General features: G+C 54.2%; 2 protein-coding genes across 5 annotated transcripts in view; one reads left to right on the forward strand and one right to left on the reverse strand.

The window, feature by feature from the left end:
* Window positions 1–1,246, reverse strand: part of ARIH1 (ariadne RBR E3 ubiquitin protein ligase 1) — a 50,166-nt gene extending 48,920 nt beyond the window's left edge. For both annotated transcript variants that reach the window (XM_064389455.1, XM_064389454.1), the window contains exon 1: window positions 735–1,246. In XM_064389455.1, coding sequence (XP_064245525.1) covers window positions 735–1,097 — 363 coding nt within the window. In that variant the 5' untranslated portion in view covers window positions 1,098–1,246. The remainder of the gene's footprint in view (window positions 1–734) is intronic.
* An 8,421-nt stretch (window positions 1,247–9,667) lies between these two features.
* On the forward strand, window positions 9,668–18,926 carry HEXA (hexosaminidase subunit alpha). 3 transcript variants are annotated; one of them, XR_010347776.1, is made up of 15 exons: window positions 9,668–9,954; window positions 12,696–12,794; window positions 13,093–13,158; window positions 13,313–13,359; window positions 13,686–13,796; window positions 14,280–14,381; window positions 14,467–14,599; window positions 15,224–15,404; window positions 15,714–15,800; window positions 16,139–16,211; window positions 16,588–16,768; window positions 16,859–16,949; window positions 17,340–17,444; window positions 17,894–18,087; window positions 18,400–18,926. XR_010347776.1 is itself a non-coding variant. In XM_064389458.1 (14 exons), exons 1-14 carry the CDS (start codon window positions 9,696–9,698, stop codon window positions 17,955–17,957), a joined length of 1,599 nt encoding a protein of 532 aa, XP_064245528.1. In that variant the 5' UTR covers window positions 9,668–9,695; the 3' UTR covers window positions 17,958–18,160. The 3 variants fall into 3 exon arrangements, 1 of the variants encoding a protein (XP_064245528.1); XR_010347777.1 differs by having other exon boundaries at window positions 18,619–18,926; XM_064389458.1 differs by lacking the exon at window positions 18,400–18,926 and having other exon boundaries at window positions 17,894–18,160.
* The last annotated feature ends 2,336 nt before the right edge of the window (window positions 18,927–21,262 follow it).

Consider the following 21,262-nt stretch of genomic DNA (forward strand, 5'->3'; position numbering starts at 1 on the left):
AAAAAACATAGGGGCCGAGAGATAAGACTGAGATACTTTGATCTAAAGAAGCTAAATGTTACTTCAAACTCTATTTCAGTTTTAAAGAGGCACGCTTAAAAACTGAGGGTAAAAAAAGTTACGGCTGTGAAGGGATTGCTCGTACCCCTCCTGGTCTGTGCTGGAAATAAACACAAGGTTCAACCTCTGTGTGTGGCGAGGGGGAAGGGAAGGGAGACGGCAACAAAACCAGAGCGGTGCCTCTCCTGGAATTCCAGGGCTTGCCATGGACTCCGCGGGTTCGCGAAGGCGCTGGAGGAGCTACACCCCGCCAAACACCATGAGGACGGAGGAGAATAAAGAAAAAAAACACAGATTACAGCCCCCAGCTCGCAACCACACAAAGAAAGAGGAGCCCTTTCAGTGCCAAAGGCCTCGTTCCCGACGCTTCCACAGCAGGAAGCGAGATCCCGGCCGGGCCCGACCGAGGGGCCTCCCGGGAGAACGGGGTGCCGAGGAGCCCTCTCCAGCCCCAGGGCGTACCGAGAGGGGCCGTCCCCCCCGCCCCGCCAGATTCGGAGGACACCGAGTTAAGCCCCCTGCAGCCCCGGGGACGCTCAGGAGCGCCCTGCAGCCCCGGGGTCACCGACAATGCGTGCGAGGCCCTGCCCGCAGCAGGCCGCCGGCCCGCCCCGCCGCCCCCCACGCCCCTTCCCCGGCGCGTCCTCCCCAGTCCCGGCGCCGGGGGGCCGCACCTGGATGACCTCGTTGACCTCGCGGATGCACTCCACCATGTGCTGCAGGATCTGCTCGGCCGTCAGCACCTCGTAGCGATAATCCTCCTCCTGCTCGGGGCCGCCGCCGGGACCCGGCCCGCCGCCCAGGCCGCCACCGCCGCCGCCGCCGCCGGGGCCCAGCCCGCCCGTCTCGCTGCCCAACAGCCCGTCGCGCTCCCCGCCGACGCGCAGCCCGGGCTCCACCAGCTCTACTTCGCCCAGGTCCAGATTATCGTCGGGCTCGTCTTCCTCCTCGTCCTCCTCGTCCTCCTCCGCGCCGCTGTCCTCGCTGCACTCCTCGTCCTCGTCGAACTCGTAGTTGTACCCCTCGTCCGAGTCCATGGCGAGGCGCTGAGGGAGCGGCGGCGGCTCCCGCGGCCTCCCCGCGCCCGGCCCCGCCGCCGCCGCCGTTGGCCCCGGCCCGGCCCGGCCCCGCCGCGCCTCAACCGCCGCCAACAAAGGGCCGCGGCCGCCGCGCTCCGTCACCGCGCGCCCCGCGCGTCACCGCCGCCCGCCCGCGCCTGCGCGCCCGCCGCCATCTCACCCCGCCCGCCGCCGCCGCCATCTTGGGTGCGCGACACGCCCCCTCCCGCCCTCAGGCCGGCGCCGCCATGTTGAGTGTGGCGCTGCGCCAGGGAACCACCGCACCCACCGGGGTGGAAAAGATCTGCGAAAGCATCGACTGCAGCGTGAGACACGACACCATCCTGTCAACCAGACCACGGCACTGAGTGCCGCATCCAGTCCTTCCTTGGACACTTCCACGGATGGGAACTCCACCATCTCCCCATCCAATGCCTGACAACGCTTTCCATGAAAAAATTCCTCCTGGTGTCCAACCTGAGCCTCCCCTGGCACAGCTTGAGGACGTCTCCTCTTGTCCTGTTCCCTGGAAGCAGAGCCCGACCCCCCAGCTGTCCCCTCCTGTCAGGAGCTGTGCAGAGCCACAAGGTCCCTCCTGAGCCTCCTTCTCTCCAGGCTGAGCCCCTCCAGCTCCCTCAGCTGCTCCTGGTGCTGCACAATATAAAGTGATTGGAATGGACCTTAAAGCTCATCTCATTCTACCCCCTGCCATGGCAGGGACACCTTCCACTGTCCCAGGGTGCCCCAAGCCATGTCCAAACAGGCCTTGGACACTGCCAGGGATGCAGGGGCAGCCACAGCTGCTCTGGGCACCCTGTGCCAGGGCCTGCCCACCCTCACAGGGAGGAATTTCTCCCCAATATGTAACCTAAATTTTCCCCTTTTCAGTTTGTACTCATTACTCTGCCCTATCCCTACAGTTTCTGATGAAGCTGGGGCGGTGGGGATTTGCAGGGGTTGCCAGCTTCTCCTTCTGCCCACCCCGTGACGGGACATGAGGTGGAGCTGGGGAATGGAGCCCTCATGAAGTGTGCTGTGGGCCAAGTGTGCAGAAGACTCCCAGTGCCACCATTAAATTGAGTGGTCTCTGGCAAGCGACTTGTGAGGAAAATATGATGCAAATGTGAGGGGAATGTGAGGGACAGGTATAGGAAAATAGGTTGCACTGCCTCAAAATCAGAATAAAATTGCACTGAGACCCACCAGGCAGAAATTCCCAATCATTCCAGGGGATAAACATGAGCCCACCATCCCTGGGGGGAGCCTGACTGTGCCAGGTCTCCAAGCCATAGTGTTGCTTTCTAGTCCCTGAAGATGGTACTACCTGGGTTTTCACTGGTGCCAGGTTTGATTCCCTCTATTGTCTGTTAATTTGGCATTTTGCAGGGGGAAGAACACACAAGTGGTTTCATCCCCAGACCAGGGATAGACTTTTTTACCTCCTGGAGTTGACAAGCGCCCTGGGCAGTTCAGGAATGCCGTTCCCAGGTGGTCTCATCCCTGCCAGAGCCTCTCACCTGAACACTGAGCTGCTACAAAGGGCAGGGTGAACACTGAGGTGCTGCAGGGGCTGAGCACCCTTTGTCTCAGCCTTCCCTGCCTCCAGCATCAGCTGTGCTCAGCCTGATATGGAGGAGGCTCGCTGGGCTCATTGTCTGCAGCGTTCGGGGAGCTCAGGAAACTCCGGTTGGCTTGGAAACAAGGCTGCAGTCTGGCCCAGAGGAGAACCAGCTGCTCCCCCCTCCCCACCACTGTTCACCATGGATGTGAGAGCCTGGCACAGCCCCAGGAGGGCTCCAGGGTTACCTTCTCCCACTGGTGCTCACCTTCCACTTCCTCATGCCCTGGGGAATAATTTCTTGCCGGGGTGAAGTGGGGCCATTCGGATGTTGTGGTAATATTATTCACCCACTCTGCCTGGATGAAGATGAGATTCATCAGGGCAGTATGTGGTGTAGGTGTGACAAATTTCATCAGCTCTTTGGGACAGGAGTCATCTGCTGCAGCAGGATCCTGCTTCCTGCTTCTGTCTCATACAAATCCCTTGTGAAACAGGAAGAAAATTAGAAGCCACATCCCAAAGTGTGTTTATTTCCTGCTAGAACACAGCATAATGATGGCCACAGTGACAAGGGTTTACACACGCAGGTTCCCTCAGGGATCTGGGCAGATTAAGTGTCCAATGGCCTGGCAGAAGTCTCTAGAACCCTCACTGGTACCTGGCTGCATCCTCAGACACACAGGCAGCTCCCCGAGCTCTGCTTTGCCTGGATCAAGAGCAGGGGGTGTGGACTGGGCATGCACATTGCCTCATGCCATGCTACCCAGTCAATAAAGCCAGTTCTCTAATTACCCAACTTAGGTGGAATTGCAAAGGCCAGAGCTTTAATCATCCTGCCCTACATAAATGTAAGTAGCCCTGACTTGGTTCAGCTCCAGATGCACCATCTGGACATCTGCCAGGCTGGTCCCACGTCATGTGTGGGCTCGGGTGGTTCTCCAGGCCCTCACCCCATGCTTCTTCCCCAAGGGGGACTGTGTGTCACCCCCTGAGACTCTGAGCTAGTCCTGCCCAGCTGGTGGCATGCCCAACTCCTGGCCAGCAGTGACAAGGCACAAGCCATTTTGGGGCTGCTCATCTGGCCACAGGACCCCAAGAAAGGCACTGACCAAACAATGGGGTTTGGCTTTATTGGATTTTGGCAGCTTTGGACACAAAAACCCTTGGCTGAGGTGACCTTCCTCTCAGGGACAGACCTGGGAGAGTGTTTGGGAAGCAGCTGCTCCTGGGAGCAGGGACTGGCCATCTCCAGGTGCTCCAAGAATCTCCCCACAGCCCTGTCCTGGCCCTGACCAAGGCTGCAGAGTTCAGCCCAGAGCCTTGCATGGAACCCAGAGAGAGGAGGTTCTGAGCCAGGCTGTGAGAGCTGGGGGTGCTCACCTGGACAAGAGAAGACTCCAGGGAGAGCTCAGAGTCCCTGCCAGAGCCTAAAGGGAGTCCAGGAGAGCTGGAGAGGGACTTGGGAGAAGGAATGGAGGGACAAGACACAAGGAATAGCTTCCCACTGTGAAAGGGCAGGGTTAGATGGGATATTGGGGAGAAATTGTTCCCTGTGAGGGTGGAGAGGCCCTGGCACAGGCTGCCCAGGGCAGCTGTGGCTGCCCATGGAAGTGTCCAAGGCCAGGCTCAACAGGGCTTGGAACACCCTGGGCTAGTGGAAGGTGTCTCTGTCCATGGCAGGGGGTGGAACAAGATGATCTTTAGAGGTAGGGACCTACCTTCCTACCCAAACCGTGCTATGATCGTTCTCTGATCCCAGTAATAAATATTTATAAACAGTGATGGGATCATCCCAATGACATCCCACAGATAAAGGAAACCAGTTCACCTTCTACAGTCCCAGCCTTATCTTTCCCAACTGCAAAACAGGCACCAGCATTTCGCAGCCAGTTACTCCAGCAACAGTTATACATCTCAAAAATACTCTTTGGAATGAAATTTTAGCCATGCCTTTTGCAAAAGGCCTTTCTTTATTTTTAAACTTCCAACCAATGGTCACATATGAAGCCCTGGTCACCCACCAGCTTCTTGTAGGTGGTTGGCAAAGGGTACCTGAGAAAAGCGGGGCTGCTGCCTTTAGCTCATTTGGAGAGGATCTGCACTGTCTCTGGAGATTTTAGGACTCCAGCTACTGAGGAAAGCCAAAAACTGCTCTTCTGCCCACTCTGAAAAATGATTTAGATCTCCATAGACACCTGGTGCTTTTTCACTTTATTCTTCCAAGAGCTTAATTACCCAAGTGATTCTAGTAACTGTTAACACTGAAGCTGACAAGAATAAAATATTGCCTTGCAATCACCTTGCTCCCCAAAGTTAAGCACATGCTTACAGGATTTATGGGACCATCGCCTCTGGGCACAGGGAGTTTGTCACGGCGCATCCACAGGCTCTGATTGATTCCAGCTCAGCCCCACAGCCGTGACTGGGAGCAGCCAGGGACAGCAGCCACATGTACTCAGCCTCCACAAGAACTTGCAGCATCTCCTCGTGATGAGCCCTGATTCGTGATACCAAAATGCTGTGAAAGTGCTGGTGCCCCACACCACAAACCGCCTGCAGATTCCGGGTGAACCTCCCGTCCCACCCAGCCTCTTTCCTGCTCCCTCATTCCTTGAGGAAGGCAGGATCTCTGGAAAAAGCCTTTCTTCTCCATCACCAGAGACACACAGAGCTCCCACGCTGGGAGAAAGGAAATCCAGAAGATTTCTCAAGGCCTAGGGTTTGATTTTGGGTGACTGCACACTCCTTAACAACCTCAACCATAAGCATGGGCTGAGCAGCTCCTCGGATCACCACCCCAAAGTTGTGCAAGCTGGAGATAACCCAGAAGAAAAAAAGGCTCTGTGATAACATCAACAGGGAAAACACCACCAGGCTGAGCTCGAGTCAGGACCCCAAATCCTCCACACTGATGAACACATCTCACTTCAAGCTTTTTGATTTAAACTCCACTCTTAAGCTCATAACTGTTGAAAAAGCAGAATTGATAAGTGGTGGTCTAGCTGGGAAGGTAGGGATGTGGAAATTAGTTATCCTGTGCTTTGAAAAGTGCTGGAATGCATCCCTGTAGCTCCAAAAGCATCATGCCATACACCAGCTTGCTTTGGGCCCCCAAAACATCAAAGTTCCTCATGGTCTGAGTTGTTAGAGCTGATGAAAATCCCCTGGACGTGGATTTAGCATCTCATGTTTAGGATCTTCTTTGTGCACGTGCTAAAACTCCACCAAATGTCTCTGGGGGCTCCTGCTGGGTGTTTAAATGTGAGCACCCCTCTGCTTGATGACAAGCAACATCATCCCTGAGATACAAAGATGTGCAACAGGAGGGTCCACACCTGAAAAGACCTGGCACATGCTGACCACACTCCCTCCAGATCACCACCACAAGTAAAGACACTTCAACCCTGCAACCCTTGTGCTTGCAGCCCTTTACCAATTAAAGTGAAGGTAAACAAGCAAATGAAGACAGTAGTTTTGCCCAGAAAGAGATGCCAAAATTCAAGTTAGAGGTATTTCCAGGAGATGATCTGTGTTTTCCAAAGCCCTCTTCCAGCCACACCATCAACAGGTCCCTTGAGCTGGGAGTTGCTTCATTCAGGAGCAATTTTCCTAGACAGTGTTGGCTCAAAGAGCAAAGCAAATAGAAAACTCATGCCCTGTGAAGGTGCTCATGAACGGCTTTCTCCATTCCCACTTCACTGGCTCAGACACTTCTCATCAGAGAAAGAACCCGTGTGCAAAGCACCCTCCTGGTTAAATGCAGAAACAGCCAACATTATAGGGAGTTAGGCAGCATAATAAATGGACTTACATATTTTAAAAATGCTGTGGTGCAACTGCACTGACATCCCAAAGGCCACCTTCATGCCCTGAAGGCAAACAAACCAGAAAGACTCAAATGTGACACCAGCTAGCTTTTATAACAATTTATATCAGAATAATTAATTTGGATTGTTACCAAATTCATTGTTGGTAGCAAGCAGGTAACCCAGCAATGTCCTGGCACAGCAGTTTTTTGCAGTCTCCCAGCAAGCCCCAGCTTTTGCATCAGAGATGACAAGAGGAGTTTGTAGAGAGTTACCTGAGCCAGAATAGCCCTGCCTCGGGTTCATTCCCTGCATGTTCCTTGCTGAAGTACCTTGGAAAAGGCCTCCCAGGTGGTTATGTCAGCCTGCAGACACACTTTGAGCCCAGGAGCTGGTCTATTGATGGACTACTGGAGAGCACCAGCAGCTTCAGGCTGCTGGTGCTCCCTGCCCACCACAGGACAGAGTGTAAAGCAGGTTCTTCCAGCCAAGTCCACAGTTAGACACGCTCTTAAGCAGTTCTCTTATATAAAGAAACACTAGAAAATCAGACCGTTAGTCTGGATTAATGCCGGCCAGCTACAGATGAACTTCAATGAGTCATCCCCCAGAGACATCAGGTCCCCTAAAATAGCATCAGCAACTGAATCTGTAGAAAGGCTGGAATATTTGGACTGAAAGCTCTGATCACAATGCTTTATATAAGCTGGCAAACATGCCACCCTCCCCAGGCTGAAATGAGAATTCGCCTCAAGCCAGGGCACTCCCACAGTTCTGTCTCATGTGCTGGGAAGCACAGACCTGACATTGCCTGATGCAAGACAGCAACAAACTGGCTTTGTTTGGGGTGTTTTTCCTTCCACTGGAATTTTAATTCAGTGAAACTACTTGAGGACAAGTCCAGAGATACCAAAATCAACCAAATATAGTCAGAAAATGGTGGTAACAGCTGGTGCTCCAGAAGTTTGCACAGAGAAAAGCAACAAACCCAGCTCAAGACCACAGAGGCTTTATGCAGACTGGCAGCAGGAAACTTGACACAGGGAATGACAGGAGCCATTTTCCAGAGGTCTGACACAGGCTGGAATACAGGTGTTCTCTCCTCCTGCTCTGTGATGAGGGCAGAGACAGAGAAGGGCCACAAAATCCTGGAAGAATAGTGAGGAACCAGCCTGGCATGTGCCATTGTGTTGAATTTGGGTCCTGCCACCTCTGTAGGGAAAACAAGGGATGATTTCCAGGAGCCGGAGGGAACCAACAGGCTTTAATTGCCCCTTTAATTGGTCCCTCTCCTGGGACCTCCACCCATGAACTCCATAAGCTCCATTCAATCTGAGATCCTGGCAACCGATTCTTCCTGATCTCTGCTATGAGTGCACCTGCTCCTAGGTATTCCTAGATTGATGTTGGACTTCATTTGGTGCCTTTAGTTCTCTGGGTGATACCTGGGCTGTTGGTCCACCCCTGTGCTCTTTTAGCCTGGTACACTCACCTGGTAAGGCTGTGCCTGTCCTTGCCTCCTGCCTCACTTTCCCATTAGGGGGACTTTGCCATTTTACACAGCTGGAAAAGAAAGGTGCAGTGCTGTGTAGCTGTTGAGCTCATGGCAACACCATTTGGCTCTCTTTGACCCCCTTCCTGAGGGAGCCCAGCTTCTCTAGGTGACACTTAGTCCCCTCCCTGCCTTCCCCCCAGGAACCTCCCATAAATTTTCACTAACCTCATCCAATTCTCACAATCCCATTACGACCCAAACCTGACGTGATCTCCTTGTGGTGCCTCATCTCCCCACAACTTTTTCACCTCCACATCACCCCAATAACCTCACAGCCTCCTTCAGCATTGGAGAGCATCTCCCTCCATCTCTCCCCAGCCCCAGTGAAACCTTTCCATGTCTTCCCAGCTCTTTTTCTTTCCCCATCACTCCCCAGCTTTGTGCTGGTGCTATTCTAACATTTGACAACAAGTTTCTTGTGTTTTTTTTTCTACAAAAAGCTTTTTTCCTGTTGATCCTCTTCTCTCTATACTGCTCCCATGACGGACAATCCCCTACATTCCCCACCAGACCTTTCCATAGTTATGTCCTGCTCACACTGAATGGTTTTTCCTCTTGTGTGATGGGGCCATCTCCCTTGTCACGCTTTCTCCTGTGCCATTTGTTTAATTTCCTGCTTGCTCCCATGCCTCTGGCTTGTCTCCCAGCACGCCTGACACCTTGGAGTATTCTGGGACAACAGGTTTTTAATAATTTGATGGAGTGGGTTCCCTTGTAGGTTTGTGCTGGCAATTAGATGGGTAAGACCTGGGCTTAAGGCCCTTATTTGAGTTGGGGATTGCTAAGGAAAGCAGAGCTGGAGGGAGGAAGCAAAATTAAATAGAGTTCATCTGAGGTTAAGGCTTTCCTTGGAAAAGCCAAGCACTGCATGGAAAGCATCCCTGCACCACTTCACTGTGAGGATGCACCGTGGGATAAAGCCCCTTTCATTTGTACAACCCAATCAATATTTCACTGGCCACATATAAAATATCCTTAGAAACCTGTGCAAAGGATGATTTATATATTGCTCATAAAAATACACAGCACCAACAGAAGATGCTTAAACCCAAGGTGGATCCAAAGTATGGGCAAAGGTGCTGGTTTTAAACTGAGGGAGGTCTAGTTAGGTTAGATACAAGGAAGATTTTATTTACAGTGAGGGTGGTGAGGCCCTGGCACAGGTTGCCCAGAGAAGCTGTGGCTGCCCCATCCCTGCAAGTGTCCAAAGCCAGATTGGACACAGGGCTTGGAGCAAGGTGGCATAGAGGAAGATGTCCCTGCTCATGGCAGAGGGTGGAATTAAATGGTCTTTAAGATCCCTTTCAGCCCAAAACACTACATGATTCCACGAAAGTAGCACGGGTGAAATACGTGATTTAAACCATCAATCTCTTCAACCCCGGAGGCAGGCTGCTGAGACTCCCTGGCAGAAATCCTGGCTGGGGTGGTGGGCTGTAAAACCTGAAGGCTGGGACAGAAATTACCTTCAGTGGGGAGCTGCAAAGGTTTTTCATACTTTATTTGAAAAGAACGTGGTGACGCTGGACTTGTGGGGCGGCAGTGGGGCTCGGGCGCAGCGGGGGAGGCCGTGAGGGCGGGCCCGAGCTGCCATTTCGCGGCCGCCCGGCCCCCCGCTGTCGGGCGGTGCCGCCTCCCTCAGGCTCGGGCGCGACATGGCGGCGGCGCGGGCGCTGCAGCTGTCGCTGCTGCTGCTGCGGCTGCTGCTGCTGCTCCCGCTGCTGCCGGGCCCGGCGGGGGCCGTGTGGCCGCAGCCCCAGGCCCAGAGCTTCCCGCCCGGTGGCGGCCGCTGCCCGGTGCCGGCCCGCCGGTTCCGCTTCGCCGTGGCGGACGGCTCGGCCGTGGGGCCGGGCTGCGCCGTGCTGGACGCCGCCTTCCAGCGGTACTGGCCGCTGCTCTTCGGCCGTCCCACCGGTGAGGGCCGCGGCGGGCGCTGACCCTTGCTCCGTGGCTTTGGGCTTAACAGCCCCCTACACCCACACTAATTTTGGGGTCAGACCGCGGGGTTCGGTGGCCGTCTGCCTCCCCTCAGTTGTGCGGCGGCAGGTGGGGTGGGAGTTGTGGCTTGGATGGAGTCTGGTGGCAAGGGCAGCGATGGGTTGGGATTTGGAGAGCAATGGGTATGGCAGGTGAAGAAGAAATCTAATCGAGTTTGGCACAGCACTAGTTGTCCTTCTGCCAGGATTTAGGCTCTTGCTATCAAGCGTTTTCTCTATCTCATTTTTTGCTTCCTCCAGGTAGTGTTGATCTCCCCATTGCTTCATTTCACATCTTTCTCTTGTGGCTGCAGGGAGAGCTGCTCCCAGTCTTGCAGCCATTCCTGCTCCAGGGTTACTGCTGAGTCTTGGCTGTTCTCACTGGTAGTAGCTCTCGGTGTCCTGTGTGAGGTCTCACCTCGAGGAAAGAGCTGCAGCTTTGTGTGTGTTCTTCCAAGTACATACTTGTGCCACGGGACGCCTCTGCCAAAGTGGAGCTGATAAAAGTCCTGAGGCAGCACTGCCAGGCTTTTCTGCCAGGGAGGGGTTAGCTCCCAGATTCATCCTGAAATTGTAGGGTAAGATAAGGAAAGGCAAAAGCTTCGAGAGTCTGGGACAGGGTCTAAGGTTTTCTTGAACCCAGACTTCTTCATGATAGCACCCATTGCTTGTCTGGGATGAGCTGCAGGAAATCTCTTGGCTGTGGAGCTGACGTGCAGGGACGCTCAGTAGCTGCGTGGGTCTGCTGCAGCCTGAAGTGCTATATCCAGGGAGTATGAAGCACTTCATTCATCAAAAAGAGCTAGTAACTCTGCTCCCGAGTGTTTTAAATGTCAGTGTGAACTCTGTCGCTGCTGATCAAAGCGGAGAAGGGTGGCAGCGTTGGAAGCTGCTTGGCTTTGTCTTGAGTACATCATACTTTGAAAAAAGCAGGTTTGAAGCAGAGAACCCTTTGGCTTATTTTATTTTTTCAACTCTTGTGAGTAGAAGTAGAAATAAATTTTGATTTGAGAGCCAAAAAGACTCCTCTTGGTTCTCTTTTGCTGCTAGGAACTAAAAACAGCTGATCTAATTATTCACGCTCTCCTGTTCCACTCAGAGGGGAAATGTGACCATCAAATCACTTGGAGCAACACTGCGATCACAAGATCCAGCTCACACTCATCACTTTCCATATGCCCTGCTTTATGATGCTCAAACTACAGAAATTATTTTAAGGCCTTTTTTTCCCCTCTTTGCCTTCATTTTTTTGGTCTTTTTTTTCCGCATGGGTGGTTAGTAAGAACAGGCAGTGGAAACCTTGGATGAAAGGAAATAGTTTGCATTAATAGGGGAAATAAATGGCAGAAACCATTTTCTGGCTGCGCTGCCTTGCAGGTGTGGTTGGTGGTGGTGCCTGTCTGCATCTTGGCTTAGGAGGCTGTGTTTGGGTTGGGAAGCACCTCACTGAGCAGGTTCAAACATGGTGTGTGGTGGTGGGACCAATTCTGTCGAGGCTCCTCAGCAGAATGAGTGCTCCCAGGTCTGAGAGCGGCTGTTCCCGGTGAACTGCCGCCTTCCCGAGCGGAGGGAGCAGGTCTTGCTGTGCTGCTTGCACATCTGTGAGGTTGCCTTGGCTACCAGCTTGTCTGCAACCGAGAGGAAAGCTCAAAACAGGGCTGGCTTCAAGCTGTTTTCCTTCTCTCCGCAGAGGTTTCGTCATCCCTTCATGGAGAGATCGGGATTTCTGTGAGCTCCTGTGAGCTGTGGAGCAGGGGCTCTCTGCATTTCTCTGAAATGCTGGCAGTGCCACAGTCTCTCTGGAAACTTCTTGGTGCTCTTGGCTCATTCAAAGCCAAGCTCTTTATTTTCAGTGACCACATTGTGCATTGGCTGTGGGGAATGCTGTGGGGGTGTAGGCATGGACCGTGGCTGGCATGAGCAGGGTCCCACCCTGCTACCCCATGCTCCTTTGGTAACTGACTGCATCCCAACGAAGGTTGAATGGGGGAGTGACTCAAGTGGGAATTTAGACTTCTGCATCCTTGGAAGTGCTCTTCACTTAGGGAAATAGGCCCAGAACTCCTACTTGGGGTCTAAATGTGACTGGGTTCGTTTCTCTGGCTGCTACACCAGGGACCTGCTCTGCAGAAGGTGAAGTCAGTTGGGAGCTTTTCTGAGCTGGGTGAGACCTTTTGATTGCCTCTAACTCTGCCCAGTTTAACAGATTCATTCTCCACCCTTTTTAAAAGGTTTTCTTTGCCCTTTTCTAAGAAGTTTGGGTAGAGCAGAGCTCTTGGGCTTGTACTTTTTTTGCAGTGCTGGGAGATCTTGGAAACAAGAAGCTCTTCACCCTCATGGAGAGGCTTTCACTAGTCATGGCTGTAGCATAAGAGCCAGGGCTGGTGTCCAGGAAGCCTCAGGGGCTGCTGCTGGTCCATATTCTGGAGTTTCTGCTCTCTTGTGTGCTCCTTTAAGCTTCCTTGTGGACTTCCTCACAGGTGGGGATCAGCCCACATTCTTCTGTTTGGCTGTGTTGAAATTAACCCCTGCTGAACACTGTGGTGTCTGTTTTGGGATGCAGGGAGGGGTGCTTGTTTCTGCCTCAATCCCTAGCTGGGCTGGGAGGATGGTGGTGGGCTTGGAAGCAGGGAACAGAGCTGGGATGGGGTTGATGTGCATGGTCTGTGTCCTTTGCAGAGAATGAACCGTCCTGGGAAACACCCTGCAGTGAGCTTCTCGTCTATGTTTCCACTCCAGGCTGCGATGGGTTTCCCAACCTGGACTCCAATGAGAGCTGTAAGTGTCAGGGTTGGGAGCAGGAGGGAATGTGGCTGTTTCTGTGCCTGTCTCTGGGAAGTAGCACTGTGCAGTTACCCTTGGATTTGGGGAGGGCACCAATTCCCTGCTTTTGAGACGCTGGGGCAGGGCAGGAGGGACATACCTGAGGGTGCTGATAAAGCAGTGGAGAGAGGTTTAAAATAACAGGAGAGGGCCAAAATTCAGTTCTCTGCGGTCCCGGGGTGCAGTTCTGTACCTGAGCCCTGCCCAGAGCTGTGGTGGCAGTGTGGGACAACCCCCTGATGCTGTTTTTCAGATAAGCTGTCTGTCTCCAAAGGCTCCATGCTGCTCTCAGCTGAGACCGTGTGGGGAGCTCTCCGAGGTGAGCTGTGCTTCCCGCAGGGCATTCCCGCTCTCCCTGCCTCGGCCTGTGGGGATGTCTCACAGTGCCTCTCTCTTTCCCTAGACTTTGTTAACTGATCTCTGCTCCTTTGGGGTTGTCTGTGCTGAGAAAGGGGCTCTGTGTTTTCCTGCAGGCCTGGAAACATTCAGCCAGCTTGTTGGGAGAGATGAGAATGGCACGGTGAGTCCTGGCCTCAACCCCTGGGAGAAGGCAACTCTCCATAGTACCCCAGCCTCCTTGGGGACAGGCTGAGGGTTCCTGGGGTGCTTGGGATGAGGGGGCTCAGCCTTGCCAAGGCCCAAGTGGAAATTCATGGATTCAGCCAGATCCCTGCCTTCTGAATGTGTAAAGAAATGCTGCAGCTCTTTCTGGACACTTTGCACTCTGGGCAGTGAGGCCACCTCTGTCCTGCCAACCCTGGGGACAGTGGTGACCCTCAGTGTCTCTTGCTAATGGCCATTTGCCCAACATCCTGCTCACATCTTCCTCGTGTCTTCTGTGTGCAGTACTACATCAATGAGACAGAAATTGTGGACTTTCCCCGCTTCCCTCACCGGGGACTGTTGCTGGACACCTCTCGTCACTACCTACCTCTGAGAGCTATCCTGGAAACTCTGGTAGGGCACCTGTGCTGGGAGATGAGATGGTTTAATTTGGTGTCCCTTCCCCTGTGACAACTGAGCTCCCTTGTTTGGGTGATTTCTCAGCTGCCTTTGTTAAAAAGAAAACTCTTGAGTTATTTTGGATTCCTGCGGTCCAGGTTACTCTTCAAGGCTGAGTTGTTTCTAAGGCAAGGGAAAACACTGGCAAAGGTGGGTGATGGTTCTGTGCTCATCCCAAGCAGAATGAAACTTACAGATCTCCACCAGTGGCTCACGTACAGGGAGAACAGGGATTTTACTAAGCAGAAGTATTCCTGGCCCTGTGCAGCTTTTTTTGTTTAGAGAGAGGTGTCTGAATCCCTCTTGGATCCTGGGGAGCATTTAGGGACTCTGCCTTGTCCTTCTAGAGCTGAAGGACCTTGTCCTCTATCTGTGGCAAGCTGGATGACCTTTCAGAGGGGATGGCACATGTTCATCTTTGTCCCTGTTCTTTCCCAGGACGTCATGGCTTACAACAAGTTCAATGTGTTTCACTGGCACATTGTGGATGACCCATCTTTCCCCTATGAGAGTTCCACGTTCCCAGAGCTCAGCAAGCAGGTAATGATCACCATGTAATGCCCAGCTCAGGTGAGCAGAGGAGCTCTGCTCCTGAGCAAGGCGCTGAGCTTTGCTGTGTTCCCAGGGAGCCTTCAATGCCATGACCCACGTGTACACAGCCAGCGACGTGCGCACCGTGATCGAGTACGCCCGCCTGCGCGGCATCCGCGTCATCGCCGAGTTCGACACCCCCGGCCACACCCTCTCCTGGGGGCCAGGTGAGGAGCACACCCTGCCTGCTGCTGCTCTCAGGAGAGTTGCACTTGTCCTAGGGGCAGAAGTGGGTGCTGCAGTCTGGACCCTGAAAGCTGGGTGTGGGCAGCAGTGTCCCACAGGCTGGCTTTGATGAGGAGCAAACCATTATTTGGGGGATGTGGGACCCAATGGTCCAACTTCAAGAGCAAAATCCAAAGAGAAGCATTTTCATCTTTTCTTGGGTCCAAGCTGGGTGATTTTTTTTTTGTGGGAACATCTGCTCTGCCAAAACTAACATCATGGCTTATTGCAACGATCTTGTGCTTAACTGAGGGTATAGCTGGCCAAGTTTCCTTGCTCTGCTCAGCTGTGTCCCAGTCCTGACACACTGCTCTCTGCTCCAGAGACTGTCTCCTCTTCTATGTCTAGAAGTGCAAGAAGCTCCAGGAAAACATTCCATTGTCTTTTTCTCTCCTTTCCCTGCCTCCAAATGCCAGGGCCCATGTTAGAATTCTCTGTGTGTGGTCACAGCTGGAGCAGTGGCTGTCCATCCTTCCCTGTCCCCTGAGTTGTGCTGAGGGGCATTGTAGAGGATGACATGGTCACACTTTGCCCCTTCCTCACCATCCTGCATTTGTTATCATCAGGTGCTCCAGGCCTCCTGACTCCTTGCTATATGGGCAAGGCTCCTTCTGGAGCCTATGGGCCCATCAACCCCATTGTTAACAGCACCTACCAGTTTGTGACCAGTTTGTTCCAAGAGGTCAGCACTGTGTTCCCAGACTTCTTTCTGCACCTTGGTGGTGATGAGGTAGATTTCACCTGCTGGTGAGTGTGAGATCAGTCTGGATGGGGGCTGGGGGTGAGTATTTGGGATTGGAGTCCCAGCCTATGGCTGGTTGGGCATGAGCTTTGGTGTCCTGCTCTCCCAGGCCAGGGGTAGTGGTGGTGCTTGGGATTTTGGGCATTTCTGTGCTCATGGTGATGCTGAATGTGGGAAGCTGCTGGTGCTGGTCCAGCTACAGGTGTGGAATACCTGGGCAAGCCTTGGACTGGTGTGGGAGGGACTTGACCATGCCTTGACCTTACTCCAGAGCTCAGGTTGCGATGGTTTTATTTCTTCTCTTTGGTGCACAGGAAATCCAATCCAGAAATCCGTGCTTTCATGATCGAGACGGGCCTTGGTGAAGATTACAGAAAATTAGAGTCTTTCTACATCCAGAGGTAAGGACAGGGCATCCAGGGCCTGCTGCTGCACTGTGTGGCTGGCTCAGCTGTCTTGTGTCTTGGGGATACCAGTTGTCCTTTCCAGGAGCATCCGTATTGGTTGTGTCTCCCTGGCCCCAAAAGGGAACATTTTAGTGGGAGATTAACCACAAAAAAGCCTGGGGCTGAGGAGAAAGAAGCCCCACAAGGGGCTGTGCTCTCCCTTCTCCTTCAGAAGCACCTCCACATTCTGCTGAGGATGTTGGGAATATCTGTGCAGCTCCTTAGGCTGTATGTAACCACCAAAGAGGGAAATCAGTGAGATCACCCAAAACTTGGTGCTTTTCCCACTCCAGGCTTCTGGACATCGTCTCTTCCCTTGGCAAAGGTTATATTGTGTGGCAGGAGGTGTTTGACAACGATGTGAAGGTGAGAGCTGCCTGTGCTGGGGTCAACAGTGCCAGCACCCCACCTGGTGTGCTCTGTGGGGGGCTGTGCTGGGGCTGGTGGGTGTTAACTCTGTGATGGGACTGGGGTCCATCTCTAGATGATGCTGCCAGTGAGCTGTCCTCATCTTGGCTTTGTTACACTGCTGCCAGTGCTCTGCTCCCTCTAGGATGCAGGTTTTAGAACCTTATCCCTCCTTCTGTTGGTCCTGCAAACCAGATGGGAAGTGGCTCAAAAATCAAGCCCAAGTCTGCCTCAGCTTTCTTTTGGGGGTGTGGAGGGGTCAGGGCACTCTGCTCGGGGGAGCAGGTGATGTTGTGTCACTGCACTGATGCCCATGTTCACCTGTGCTCCTCAGCTGAGGCCTGGCACCATCATCCACGTGTGGAAGGAGAACAACCTGCAGTACCTGAACGAGATGGCAAATGTCACCAGGGCTGGCTACCGGGCTCTGCTCTCTGCCCCCTGGTACCTGAACCGCATCTCCTACGGGCAGGACTGGATAGAAGCCTATAAGGTGGAGCCCTTGAACTTTGAAGGTGTGTTCCTGGTGTCCCCTTTCTGCATGGCAGCTGGCTTGGCGCTCAGACCTAGCTCCAGAGCTGGCTGTTTTGCTGTCCCCTCCACAGGCAGCCCTGAGCAGCAGGCCCTGGTGATTGGTGGCGAGGCCTGCATGTGGGGTGAATATGTGGATGTCACCAACCTGACCCCCAGGCTCTGGTAAGGGAGGCCACAGGGAGGTCACTTGGGTCACATGAGGCCGGGCTTGCATCCCTTTTCCTTGCCACCGAGTGTCATGTGCTGAACTAATGGGTTTGGTCTGCATATGGTGCCTGTCCCCCCTGTGCTGGTAACAGCTTCACTGAGGCTGAAATGGGAGTTTGTAAGGTTGTAACAACCTGCTGCTGCAACCAGGTTGTGTTTAACACCTGTCTGTCCTGTCACCCTGGTCTGCTCCTGATGGGCACGTGTCCAGGAACAGATCTTGGGATTCTCTGAAGCCTTTGTGTGTGGAAGGATGCTGGTTAGAAAAGTGCTTGGGAGTTCAGGGCTTCATGTAAGAATCTTTTGAACTCCCCCCGTCCTGACTGCCTGTCCCTTGTCTTCAAGGCCGAGAGGTGGGGCTGTAGCCGAAAGACTCTGGAGCAATGAGACTGTCAGGAACGTGGAAGACGCGTATGTCCGGCTGGCCGAGTTCCGCTGCACCCTGCTTGGGTAACTGCTCTGGGCTCACCCTGGGAGGGCAGCGAGGGAGGAGGGCTTGCCCTGCTGAAAAATGACCCTTGTTCCTCTGGAAAGCCCTGGTTTTTCTGCTGCCTGTGTGTGGGCAGAGCTTGCTTTGTGCAGCACTGGAAGAGCGCTCCTGCTGCTGGCGTAGGCTGGTGGCTCTGGCGAGGAGAGGGCTTTGTGTTGAGGAAGGAGGGGACTTGTCAGCTCTTGCCACTCCTCCTGCAGCACCAGCTTCCCCAGGAAACCTGTCCTCACCCCATGCTCCCACACATGAGCAGAATCTGAGTTTATAAGCACAGGATGAAAACCACTCCCTCCTTGTCACACCTGAACCGGGGTACCCACGGCCACCCTGTGCCACTGGAAGCCCTCGTACCTGGTGGTGTGTCTGCCTGTGCCCTCTCCCTGATGCCATCCTTCTGTTCTCTTCCCAGGCGTGGTGTCCAGGCACAGCCTCTCTACGTTGGATACTGTGACCAGGAATTTGGCGGAGTTTGAAGGGAGAGCCCCACTGCCCTCTGTCTCTGTGCATGCAGGAGGAATGTTCCCCCCTCAGAAGGGCAGAGGGACCCCTTGCCACCCCACCTTCTGCTCTGGCTTCATTGCAATGAACATTTCTTTTGCCTCGGTATGCACTCTTTACCTCTTTTTCTATTTTTATTTCTTTAAGTCTATAAATAAATGACCCCAAAGAGGAAAAAGGTGCCTATTCCTGCTCATGTGGGGCTTGGGACACTGTGCAAGGGTTAGCAGGAGATGGGTAGGGCTTGCTCCAGAGATGCTGGTGGAAAACCATCATCCTGGCAGCTCTGGAAGTTTGCAGGGTGCCTGCTCAGCTGGATAAACTGTGCTTAGCCTCTGCTGCTGTCCCAGGGTTTGCTTCTGCAGTCACATTGTGCTGTGGGGTCCTGTCCTTGTCCCTTCTCTCTCTGATGGACAGTCCTGCAAGCTACCACCTCTGCTGCCCTAAACCCTGGTTGCTGCCACCTCTTCTGACTTTTCCTCAGCAGATGACACCCTGGGGCCTCTCTGAGGAGCCCGTGCAAATCTGCTGAGTGGTGCATGGATACTAAAAACTCTCTGCTCAGCTCTTCAGGCTGTCACCTCTGCCTGGGATTTGTCCAACTGACCCGTCCTCCTCCTGCTCTGTTATTCTCAGGGTGAGGAGCTCAGCTCCAGGTCTCCTCCATCCAGAGGGGTTGGTTTTGATGGTGTTTTCCTTGGAGAAGAAACCAGTGGTGCTGCTGTCCCACAGAACTGGGACAGGTGTGATTGTTGTCCTTCAGTGGTTGGGATTGCTGTGCTGGAAATGGCATTCAGCTGAAAGCAGGGAATCTGTCAGGGAGAAATCCTGGCAGGCTGGGACTGTTGTATGTGTGTCTTGGTATTAAGTGAGTGAGATCCACTGTTGTGGCTGGAAACCTTTCATGACTGAACTTTAAATTAAAAATAGTGAATTAACAGTTATTACTGCCTCCTATTTTTAAAAGTCAGATTTTTTTTCCTTTTTTTTCCTCCCCAGTGTGCTGTAAGGTAGTGGCTTTTGTCACTGCAGGGAGCTGCTGCCAGCAGGGCTGGGGCAAGCGGGACCCTGGCCATGGGAAGGGTGCTTTGTTCCCAAGAATGTTTCTCTGTTCCCAGAGAGGATGCTCTGCAAGAGCTGCTCTTCACCATTCTTCACCATAAATGCTCTATCCCACTCCCTGCCCTCATCCCACCTTCCTTTCTGGGCTCCCTTTCCCCCACAGCCAAGTGTGAGAGACCCCAGGGCTTGGGATACCCACGGAGGACCCCCCGACATTGAAGCCTGGTATGGTGATCCAGGTTAAACATCACCCATGATGCCATTTCCCAGGGTGTCTGCACTGGCATCTTCCCAAACCCCCCTCCTGGAGGTGGATCGGTGACGCTTCCCCCTTGGACGGGCGGGATCCCGGACGCACCCCGCTCTCCCCGCCGCGCCTTTGCCGGGTGGCCCGTTCCTTCCAGAACATCTATTTTGGTCGTGTAAAACTTGCCGGGGAGCAGGGAACAGGGAACAGGCAGCGTGTGAATCACTCGGGGCCAACGGGTTTAAAAATAAACCCAAGCGGCGGCGAGGAGCAGCCGCCGAGCCCCCGGATTCCGGCAGGATTGTGCTCCACGCGTCCCAAACCCACCCGTGGGCACTGGCACCAGCCAGGGGAGTTTACTGGGACACGCTTGCAGTGGCGGGCACCTGTGTGCATGGCGTGTGTGAGTGCTTGTAAACACGTGTGGCTGTGCCTGGAAGCGTGTGTGCAGCGTGTGTGTGCTTGTAAACACTTGGTGTGTGTCCTGTGTGTGCTTGTAAACACGTCTGCTTGTGGGCACACACTTGCACACGCGTGGTTGTGGGGCCTCACATCCACTCATGCACACAGGTGCGTGAGGGTTGTTGAACACGCGTGCATTAAGGGCCCTTGCACGTGTGCACTCGCACAAATGCACTTGCATTTGTGGGTCTTTGCACACATGCACAAACTTGCACACACGTGTGTATAGGTGCTTGCATGTGTACATTTCTGCATGTGTCTGCACACCTGCCCATATGGATCCTTGCACGCTTGCACACACGTGTGAATGCCCCCACATGTCATTGCCCAGACTCACAGCAGGGCTGAAGCCACATGTGCTGTGCACGCCCTTGCACATACTTACACACGTGTGCACTCTTGCAGCGCGTGTGTGTTCTTGCACACGCTTGAACACACGTGCACATGTTTGTGTGGACTTGCACGTGCTTGCACACATGCTCACACACACATGTCCCTGTTGCACACGCTCACACCCCTTCCCACACTCAGAAGCCCCGGCGCGCCGGGTAAGCCAGGCTTCCCCCCACCTGGCTGCTGCTTTGGGACTAATTAATTAATTAACGACAATGCCAGGTATTAAAGCTGCTCAGTCTAATTACAGATCTTTCAGGGTGACGCGGGATGCAGGAGGGAAGCGCTCTCCTCCTCCCCCTTCTGGGGCAGCCCCGGGGGGCAACAGGGGCAGTGTGGGGTCAACAGTGTTCAGATTGACCCTTTTTGAGCCTGTTCTGTGTGTTTAACCCTGCTCTGAGGTGAGGAACACAGAGGGGTTAAGTCTGGATGCCACTAAAGGGCTGCAGGGGGAAAGGGGGGAGGCTCTGCCCCTTGCACAGCCCCAGCTGGGGGATGATGGGGGCAAAAGGGGGATGGAGGGGGGTGAGGGAGTGGGATGGATGTGGTGAGGGATGGTGGGGGTGATGGGGAGACCGTGGAAAGGGAGGGACATAGGTGGTCATGGGGTGATGGGGGGATGAGGGGAGAGGGGGTACATGGGGGGATATGAGGGGGGTGGGGGGTGGCGAGGCATAATAGGGGTCGTAGGATGTGATGGGAGGGATGGGGAGGGAGACCGGGGTGATGGGGGGTGATGGGAAGTGATGGGCATGGTGGGGAGGGTGATGGAGGTGATGGGGGTGATGGCGGTGATAGGGGTAATGGGGATGCCGGGAGGTGATGGGGGCTAGTGAGGATGCTGGTGGTGGTGAGGGGTGTGTGATGGCAATGACGGGGCTGACGGGGCCGGACGGGCACACACCGGGGGCGACGGGCGCGGGGCTCGAGCCGGGGGGGCCCGGGGCGAGCCCGGCCGGGCGCAGCGCTGGGCGGAGCCGGGGCGCGCCCCGCCCCTCTGTCCGCCCCGCCGTTCTGATTGGCCACCGCCCCCTCATTATGCTAATACAGCACCCCTGGGCGGGGCCGTCCGGCTGACGTCACGGGCCCGCTGGCGGGCGCGGGCCGAGCCGAGCC

Source organism: Passer domesticus, chromosome 14, assembly GCF_036417665.1.
Source record: "Passer domesticus isolate bPasDom1 chromosome 14, bPasDom1.hap1, whole genome shotgun sequence".
NCBI classification, from domain to species: domain Eukaryota; kingdom Metazoa; phylum Chordata; class Aves; order Passeriformes; family Passeridae; genus Passer; species Passer domesticus.